The sequence below is a fragment of the Schistocerca gregaria genome, chromosome 3 (assembly GCF_023897955.1).
Source record: "Schistocerca gregaria isolate iqSchGreg1 chromosome 3, iqSchGreg1.2, whole genome shotgun sequence".
NCBI classification, from domain to species: Eukaryota; Metazoa; Arthropoda; class Insecta; order Orthoptera; family Acrididae; genus Schistocerca; species Schistocerca gregaria.
Window position 1 is genome coordinate 433,819,016 of NC_064922.1, and position 10,743 is coordinate 433,829,758.

General features: G+C 40.8%; 1 protein-coding gene across 1 annotated transcript in view; it reads right to left on the reverse strand.

Annotated features, from left to right (window-relative positions):
• Nucleotides 1-9,320, reverse strand: part of LOC126354273 (solute carrier family 22 member 7-like) — a 103,088-nt gene extending 93,768 nt beyond the window's left edge. Inside the window, exon 1 of the mRNA XM_050003814.1 lies at nt 9,210-9,320. Within this exon, the coding sequence (XP_049859771.1) occupies nt 9,210-9,233 (24 nt within the window). The 5' untranslated portion in view covers nt 9,234-9,320. The remainder of the gene's footprint in view (nt 1-9,209) is intronic.
• Nucleotides 9,321-10,743: the final 1,423 nt, after the last annotated feature.

Consider the following 10,743-nt stretch of genomic DNA (forward strand, 5'->3'; position numbering starts at 1 on the left):
TCAGTGGCCAGGGCAGATAACGGAACGCTAACGGCCACAAGGCAGAAAATTCCGCTGATGCACTTGGACTTCAAATAACCACGGGATCTTTCCGTCAATCAGTCTCCAGGACTGATTGTAGGGTATTCAGTTGCCCATTTCTTAGCGCTAATGGTGCACTGCTACGTAAAACTTAAGTACGAAAGTCACTTTCGCATAATGTGTCACTGTCAAGTAACACAGTTCGATGAAACTTGGATCATACTTAGAAAGACCTGCTACAGTATAGTAGAAAAGGTATACGAAAGACATACGTAATGAGGAGAACAGAAATAACACTTTTATTTAAAGACAACAATTACAGTGAAATAATCCGAATTATGATGGCTCTTTTAAAGCCATCAGTCTTCTGACTGGATTGCGTGGCCCGTCTCGAATTCCTCTCCTGTGCTAACCTTTTCGTCTCAGAATAGCAATTGCAACCTATGACCTCGAATATTTGCTGGTTGTGTTCTAATCTCTGTCTACGAGGGTTATCCCAAAAGTAAGGTCTTCTATTTTTTTGTAAGTACAGAACTCTGTTCGTGTGGCAGTTGATCACACTGTTATGAAGAGTGCTTCACGCACTGTGTGTAAACATGCACAAGCCGCTCTGAGGCGCTCAGTCTTGGCTTGGCACCCGTTGAGAATGGAGATCCCGTTGGATGTTACGGCCAACTGCGAATTGGGCGTAGTTATGCGATTTTTGAACGCAAAGGGCACTGCGCCGATTGAAATCCATCGCCAATTGACGGAAGTGTATGATGAATCGTGCATGGATGTCAAAAATGTTCGTAAGTGGTGTAGACAGTTTGTAGCTGGTCGGACCGAAATTCTCGACGAACAAAGGAGCGGGAGACCGTCAGTTTCTGAGGAGACAATGTTGAAGGTTGAGCAAAACATGCGTGAAGGTCGGCGGATCACCCTGGATGATCTCTGTACGTTGGTTCCTGAGGTTTCCCGAAGCACCGCCCACAGAATTTTAACGGAAACATTGAACTACTGGAAGGTGTGCGCAAGAAGGGTGCCACGCATGATGACTCAGGACCACATGCGGCAACGAGTTGATGCTTGCCGCGCATTTCTTCACCGCCTTGCAGCCCAAGAGGACAACTTTCTGGACACAATTGTCACGGGTGACCAAACCTGGGCATACCACTTTACACCTGAGACCAAGCAACAATCACGCCAGTTCATAACTTTCTGAACAGCATGGCGGGGCGAGCTGGTATGACATGGACATACAAAAACTGCCACAGCGTCTAGAAAAATGCATCGACAGAAATGGTGATTATATCGAAATATAGCTAAATGTTCAAGCCGTAAACTGATGTAAACCATTGTAGAAATAAACAGGTCTATGTACTTATAGAAAAGTTGTTGACCTTACTTTTGAGATTACCCTCGTAATCCATAGTCTTTACCCTCTAGCTCTATCTAGTACAATAAAGTTATTTCCTAATGTCTTAAGAGGTGTTTTGTTATCCTGTCCCAACTGCAATTGGCCTTAGTCTCTGGCAGAAGGTACATGTAACTAAGACAAATATTTTATCCTCTGATGCCTATTGCATTTAAATGTTGGCAAGGGCCTCTAACTGTGTGGACTTACTAATGAGTAGTTATTCTGAAGTACGACATATGTAATCTGAGGCTTTGTAAAGCCATGGCTTGCAATAATTCTTGTTTCATCAATTTCGTTTATGAGAAGAGCCGCTCGGCTTCACCGAATCTATTGTGCTATCATATGATGTAATAAGGTCAATACTTCTGAAGAAGATATTTTTGCAAATATCGACAGCATGGTCAGGGGCTAATAAACCACTATTTGCAACTGGTTGGCTGATTTTTCAACCTCTTCAGAGTTACACACTTGCTGTTTCGCAACCATGCTTAACATTTTATTACAGAGAAAATTACTGAAGACGGATAAGGCAACTACGTGAAACAAAATTGAGTAATAGCTATTCTTGCTGCAAAAGATTACGGAGAATGACAACAAATAGCGAGAATATAATCAGAATAACAGATACATTTGGGGAATGTTCCAATTACTGGGAATCACAACACGAAATAAATCTGTTTAGCCTACTTCTCAAATAAGAACACTCCAATTACAGTTCACGTTTTGCTCTGTGGACGTGAGCGTATTGTGTAGTCCGTCCCTATACGAACATTAATTTCTGAAAGTGAACTATTAAGTTTCACGTAATAAATCACTCGCAATAATTACTGTTACTGATAAGAGCCATTTCTCACAGGAAGCTGAATGATTAATTTGAACATGAAGGGAGTAAAACCTAATGTTTATATGCAGCTGAATCCCTCGACTAGATTAAGAGAGAATAAATATAGAACGGCAGAAGAAGGAAAATTTCGAAAAAGAAATAAAGATTTCCAAAAGAGTCACGTATGCTAGAAATAATACAAATTGCGTAAGAACATAGAGCCACCGAATATTACCAGGAAGAAACATAAATTAAACTCTAATCCACATGAAATCAAAAGAAAGAAAAGGTACTGCAACTGGAGATTTGAACATCACAGAAAGATTAAACCGCCGTTATATTAAAGGGTACAACAAACGGCTATCATCGGGCATGAAATAATAGGCAGAGATAATTCTCCAATTGTGAAAATAAGAAAGAAATCCGTAATAATGTGATCAAGAGAATAGAAATCACAGCCTAATCGAATGAAGGAGCATTCAGATCAGGTGGCGAGTCATAAATAGTTACTTACGTGGTCCATAAGAAGAGAATTTTGGGGAAATACAGAGCAGTGTCGACACTGCCGCCAACGAAGTGCACGCAACAATACCGTTGTTAAAAAGCCATATCATACCATCCGTTTCACTTTTCTGAACAGAACTGTCTCGATCTAACGATAGTTAGGTTGCAACTTCTTGGCAGATTAAAACTGTGTGCCAGACCGAGACTCGAACTTGGGACCTTTGCTTTCGCGGGCAATTGCTCTACCAACTGAGTTACCCAAGCACGACTCTACCAACTGAGTTACCCAAGCACGACTCACGCTCCGTCCTCACAGCTTTAATTCCGCCAGTACCTTGTCTCCTACCTTCCAAACTTCACAGAAGCTCTGCTGCGAACCTTGCAGAACTAGCACTCCTGGAAGAAAGGATATTGTGGAGACATGGCTTAGCCACAGCCTGGGGGATGTTTCTAGAATGAAATTTTCGCTCTACAGCGGAGTGTGCGCAATGGTCCCAAGTTCGAGTTTCGGTCTGGCATAGAGTTTTAATCTACCAAGAAGTTTCATATCAGAGCACACTCCGCAGTAGAGTGAAAATTCTAGACAGTTAGATTAACCAAAAGTCATATAACCATAAAACAAAAGCAAGATTCGTCGCATGTGTACTCGCACGTGAAAGTTTACTTAGTCATTCACTTACATGCATTGTGAACACCGTTGTACCGAAGGTTTATCAGTCAACGCTCTGCTCGCTTAGTTCTTTTTAAAACTTGCTTGTTCTTAATATAAAGGCGAGAAACATAAGAGAGGGAACAGAGAATCTTCATAATGACTTGCCACTACGGCAATTAGCACTGCTAAGGCGTCATTCTACAAGAGCAGCTTTCAGCTTATCTAACATTTGGCGATGTCTGCTTGTTTTTAATGATTTACAGTTGAAAAATGAGGTAACGAACAAGCGCTCACCTTGAGTTTGTACTGTCTTTCCGTTTCCTCGTATGACACCTAGGACATCGACAACATTTGAGTGAAAGGGGCACCTCATATTCGGCAGGTAAATTTTTCTGAAGGAAATATATTTTATACCAGTGGTTGTCAAACTTATTCGTTTAACAGCCAATGCTGCCATTGCGGGGCAACACATCGAGTCGCATATGTAGCGATCTTATTATTAAATGGTGACCTACATAAATTACTACGTTACGGGCCCTCAACAGACTATCTATGGATGTTAGAAGTAAATGTATTGTGATCTAGGTTGTGTTACTCATTCAAGATGAATATACGGATCACTGAGGTGTCCCCTTGACAGAATAATACATGGTTTTAGTAGTAGAATAAATGATAAAATATGTGTAGGGGATGAAAATTTGGTAGTAATAGGTGTTTGGAACCCAATTACAAGGCAACAAATCGAATACTGATTTAGATGAGAAGATAGCTAGTAAATATTTAGAAATAAAATCGTAATCTACAGAGCATAGGCAGATGCGGATATCGATCACGAGTCAGTAGCGATAGACGTAAGGCAGAAAATCAATAGGATAATGCAAATGGGTGGGGGAGACACGCGATAAAATACTGAAAATATAAGGCAGAACGAGACAAAGTACATATTGTCTGAGGTAGTGACCACTGGCGTAAATAAAAGCCTTGAGGGGAGTAATATAATGAAGAAGAAAGGGAGGAAAGTATGCAGTATGTATCGCGAAAGCAGAAATGAAGGAGATCTGGAGAGTACTCGAGCTTAATGGCAGAATCTTGGGAACGAGGGAGCTTACCCACGGTTTATGGGTTACTTAGAAATGAGATTAACAGTTACTAGAAACGTGCTATGTCAGAATGAACTCGAGAAAGCTGTAACGATATTGAGGAAAAATCGACATGACTTAACGGTAAGACTGAACGTCACTTCGCGAAAGCAAAATATAGAAGCGTTAATTTACGATGTAGATGTAAATATCTATTAGATGCAAGAGAGTGGGTGATATATAACGGGAGTACTTCGAAATGACGAGTCATGGAAACAAACTATTACGAAGTGTGATGATAGACCAAGAGGAAGATAATACGGAGGAAACAGGTGATCCAGTATCGCCATCAGATTTTGATAGACCAGTGAATAATCTCAGCCCAAGTAAGTCAGCAGCAAACCTACGGAGCTAATGAAATTTATGGGAGAAGTGAGAAACGGATAACTTAACATAAGTTTTAAAGAAAAACATCACCATAGCATTGCCGAAAAAGGCACGTGCACAAAAGGGTTCAAACTATCGAAAGATTATGATGAAATTGAATTAGGAACAGTCCTGACCGCAATAAAATATTTGTTGGCAAGGGTAACCAGTCTCGCTCACACTTTCAGACTATTTTACGCCATGAATGCAGGTGGTTGTAGTGAACGGAGCAATTATCGTGGAATTATCAGATAACTAACCCGATAAAATATTTTAGTAAACTTCTGATCAGACTATTATAAATAAAAATAAAATTGAAGACGTACTGGACGAAGACCATTTTAGTTTGAGGGTGGGAGAATGTACAGGCAAACCATTTCGACTTTGAGCCTAGTAACTGAAAGTAGATTAAAGAACCTTTAGAATACCTTAATAACATTTTTGGACATATAAAAGTCTTCGGCGACATAAGGTAGAATAACATGAAAATTGTCTGCAGAAAATTGGTACTAATGTAAAGAGACGAATGATTTACGTCTAAAATATACAAATATGATAATAATATAAAGTTTGCGAATATTTGTTTCATATACAACAGGAAAGTCTATATCTATGTTCAGGAATCTCTTCTGGGTATCTGATGATGAATAAATTCGGAAACGCGCCATACGAGAAATAAAGTCGTTCCTTGCCTGATGTTTGACTTTTACTATTGCGACCCTGTCAGCTTGAATTCTTAACTAATAATTAAATGTGATAATACCAAAGAAAAGTTCGTGTTAATGAGGGTTGCAAGTTAACACCACTGTCACTGGACATGTTGAACGAAAATTTCGGGGAGGAATTTTGTTTGCAGACGATGTAGTCTGCAGCCTGGATTCCAGGAAGCTTAGGAGCCTGATGAAAGTATAAGATAGGACACTGAGCACGGAATGTGGCTTAGGGGGAGACAGAGCAAAGCTGAATGTGATGAAGAGTAGTAGACACAGAAAACAACTTGCATAACATCGAAACTGGCAAAGACGTAGTTCTAGAAGACAGGAAATAATTCTGCTGCCCAGTAGTTGAATTTGGGATTATTGGAAAATTCGGACAGTACACACTGACCAGTCAGAACATTATGACAACAGACCTACTATCAATATAAATCTGTCCATGCGATATCAGCGTCACCTGGCGAGGAATGACTGCTATTCAGACGCACACACGGTGGGTGTAATATCAGTGAACGTGTTGTCCATATGTAGAATGGGGAAGGCGCGAAATCTATCTCAGTTTGACCGAGGGCGTATTGAGATGGCCCGTAGGTTCGGCAAGGGCATTTCGGAAACTGTACGACTTGTCGGGTGTTCGAGGAGTGCCGTTGTGAGTGTCCTCTACTCGTGGCGAAACCGAGGTGAAACCGCGTCCAGACGTCGTGGGGTTGGGCGGTCACCCTTCATTACGCGTGTAGGACGTCTTAGGCTGGGGAGACTGGTAAAACAGGACAGGCGGCGAACTGTGGCGGAACTAACATCAGACTTTAATGCTGGACAGAGCACAAATGTGTCTGAACACACGGTATGCCGAGATTCCTAACAATGGGGCTCCGCAGCCAACGACCCATATGTGTGCCATGTTAACGCCACGACATTGGAAACTGCAACTGAAATTGGCACGTGACTATCGGCACTAGATGTTGGCGCAGTGTCAGAGAATTTCATGGTGTCATGAATTTTATAAAATCTTAAATAAATACAAATCCTCCTTACCAAGTAATGGTAGTTTATGATAAAGTGTGCTCAAGAGCTAAGAATGAGTACTAAGTAAATGATGTTCCAACAACTACAAAGTAAATGGTATTCCACCGCAAGTGAACTTTCTCAGCGTAAGATTGCTCAGCATGGCAAGGATCAGGGGCAGATTGGCACAGGTGAAGGAACCTTTTTGCGTCTATAGATGTTGATATGGAAATGAGGAAGATGTTTCTGAAAATTTACGTCTGGTGGCAGCATGTGTATAAAGATGAATCATAGAACATTGTAACTCCAGGCTAGAATAAACAGGAAGCATTTGATATGTGGTGCTGCTGAAGAACGTAGATACTTGTGTACAGATAAAGTAAGAAAAGAAGACACACATGAAAGAATACGTGAGCAAGGAATAGTAGAAACATACTTACTAGAGAAATGAGCAGTGGTGCTGGAAGTAGCGCTAGAGGGGAAAACAGAAGAATATCCAAAACAGTTTGTAGAGGAGGGTGATTGCAGTAGTTAAATAGCTATAAAAAGATTGGTACAGGACACAGAAACCTGAAGAAATGCATCAAACCACTCTGAAATTTAAAATTTTCCAGTGTATAGCTCCGCCGGATCTCTATAATTTGCTGTCACGATATTTCGATGGGGCATACACTAGTAGTACAGAATATGGGTTGACAGTAAACTAAGGACAGACGGAAGTAATGAGACATAGTAGAAGTGAGAATATCGAGCAACGTAACATTAAAGATGTAGTAACGAAGGAGATAAAATTAAGGCAGAAAAATAACCCATATCGGATGAATCAAGCAGGACATAAAAGGCAGACTACCATTGGCAAAAAGGGAATTTCTGGCCAAGAGGAGGCCGCTAGTACCAAACACTGATATTTATTTGAGGAAGACATTCCTGAGAACGTACATCTGGACCACAGCACTGTATGGTAGTGGATCACGGAATATGGGAAAACCGGAGCAGAAGGGAATCGAAGCATTTGGGACGTGGTGATACACAAGAATGTTTAAAATAAAGTTTACTGGTAAGGTAAGGAATGAAGAGGTTACCTACAGAATCGCCCAAGAAGCAAATATATGGAAAGTACTAAGAAGAAGGGACAGGATTATAGGAGACGCGTTAAGATTTCAGGGAATAACCATCGTACTGGAGGGAGCCGCAGAGGGGAAAACTGTAGTGAAAGACGGAGACTGGAGTACGTCCAGCAAATAACTGAGGACGCAGGTTGGGCGTACTGCTCTGAGATGAGGATGTTGACAAAGGAGAGGAATTCCAGACGGGCAGCTTCAAACCAGACAGAACACTGATGACTGAAAAAAATAAAAATCCATGAATTTTCCCAAAATTTCGTGGAACACCATTCTAAAGAATGGTGGTTTTTAAAGAAATGACACAATTTTCACACTTTACAACTCCACGTTTGATATATACCGAGAGAATTCACACAACTGCGTTCCAAATTAGACTCACTGACGTCGTCGTCGTCATTCTGAGATCCTCTGTAAGCAAAGGATAGCGACCGATCTTGTAAATTCCAGACCGATATACATTTAGAACATTCCGTGTGACTTACCTTAATCCAGCATTCAGCTCGGTTAACAAGTACACACACAAAACCATCAACAACACTGCCACTGCCTCTCCAGCACTTAACTCGCGACTACTCAACTAAAAATTTCTGGTCGTCCAGTTATCATTGGAGTGTCGCACTCGCTACACATTACACTAGCTTCCCAACTTGAAAAGCGAAGAAAAAAGTACAGTCATTTAAAAAATTAAACTGCCTCACTCTGTCTTTGTGTTCTCAAGGGGTATATTATGGTATAAGACTTACGGCGCTTATAATTCCACCTTTAAATCTAGATCCTGCTTTCGTGTGCCGTGCTTTTGCAATGAGGCTCACCTAGCATGCCACACATCACAACTTCACTTTGTTACACGCTCTACTCAGTCCCATTTAGGCCCCAGCCTGACATAGATGTTAGCCATTCTTTAAACGAAAAGTTCTCCAAAGTGTTGCCAATAAAGTTTGATTTCTCTTTGTGAAGGAAAGTTATAAGTTTCCATGAGATGTGAAACGTACGAGTGGAGACAGGAGAAGGGGCAGCGGTTAACAGAAATCTGTCCACCTGTAGGTGCTTTCCACTCGGAATCCTTGACACTGTAACAAACACTTTTATTACGTTGCTAAATTTCAAGATACCTTATAACCACTTCTGAGAAGGAGCATTCAGCTTATAAAGGGCTTATTCACAGTCTAGGGGGTGTATTAAGGGCAGACGATTCCCTTATAGCGTAGACTACACTATTATGAAACTTCCAAAGAGATCAAAATTGTCTGCTAGACGGGGGCAAAATCTGACGATAACTTTATAATAAACAAGAACTTTATATACTTTGATGTACGAGCAGGAAACTACACTGACAGCAGTGTTCGTATAATGGGGAAAGTCGGCTATTCAAATGAACATAGAAACGGCTCAAAATTTCTAATTGTAAGAGGTGTTACCACAAATACAAAAAGATGTCATTAGCAAAAAACAAAACGTACCACTGTAGAGTTGTTAGGAGCCATTTCTGTACGGCAGACGTGCGCGAGCACAGGAAGGAATGAATGTTCTCGAGGGGAGCTGCCCGACAACACTACGGACTAAATGTATGTGCGTGTTTTGTCGCCAACAGGTGGAGCGCAAGGTTATCAGTCACCATAACGGGGAACAATACGGGGAATGACCGACAAGGAGAGGCTGAAAGAGGAACTGCGCCGCTGCAGGATGACATTGAAATTGTTAATTACAAGCAGATAAAATAATGAGGCGTTAGCCTGGCAGTTGACTCTCAGCAACCGCCTTCCATCGAATTGTTTCTCCTTTACCGGTTCTCCTTTTCTTTTATCGCATTTTTTTTGTATGGAACTAGTTGATACTTTCCTGCTCATTAATGTGTATGTGCGCATGTGAAGAGACACAAACAAGCGAATGCGTGCCCTGACACGCCTGTGCCACAGCAGGCGATATCGGTAATTGAGTTCTGAGAATGCACGGAAGAGATAACCGAAGTGAGCCGCACGTCAATTAGTCTTTATGCTCTTACGGGGAAATTCCGCTTTCTTTTGCTACATTGTGTTAAATAAGCATGCTGCTAAATTTTTATGTTCCAAGACTATAATTTAAGACATCTTGAAAGAGCCTCTAACGTAATTCGGTAAAGGAAATGGATGGTTACTGTGTAACTCGACACTGTGAGAGAATATTACGATATATTGATAATTTTTACTTATGGATCGTCTGACAGCAACTGAATAAAACTCAATTTTAGTGCCATACGCGTTTCGCCTTTATTTTCTGCAAGGCACCACCAATGGCCTGGAGTATGTACATATGTTTGCTATTTAATTTACATTTTTGTCACTGTACCTATAGGTTATAAACAGTTCTGGTGGTTGGTATTTCCTATTAAGTAGTAATGTTTTGAGCTGTACTTACCGGTTGCGTGAACAGTTTCTTACATATTACGCTCCTGTTGCATTTTTGGTGTTGTTCTTCTTCTTATGAATGCCAAGTTGCGGTTTTTTTACCCACATTCTACAGCACTATGAACTGAAGGCTTGTTTCAATGCAATGTTTTGGTTTCTGTTGACGACTGTCAAATGTTTTTGCCAAAGATGGAATGTTATTACACTTTCGAGTGTAATTATTGAAGTATCTGTGATCTGTTCGTGTATGCATCTTTGTGTGCGTTTGTGTATGTGTGTGTGTGTGTGTGTGTGTGTGTGTGTGTGTGTGTGTGTGTGTATTTTGATGTGGTACAATACACACACACACACACACACACACACACACACAAGCAGCGCCCACCAACAAAAAAAAATATATATATTATATAAATACAGCACCAAAACACAAACACACAGACACACACACAAACGCACACAAAGATGCATACACGAACAGATCACAGATACTTCAATAATTACACTCGAAAGTATGCCAATAATATTCGATCTTTGACAAAAACATTTGACAGTGGTCAACAGAAACCAAAACATTGCATTGAAACAAGCGTTCACTTCATAGTGCTGTAGA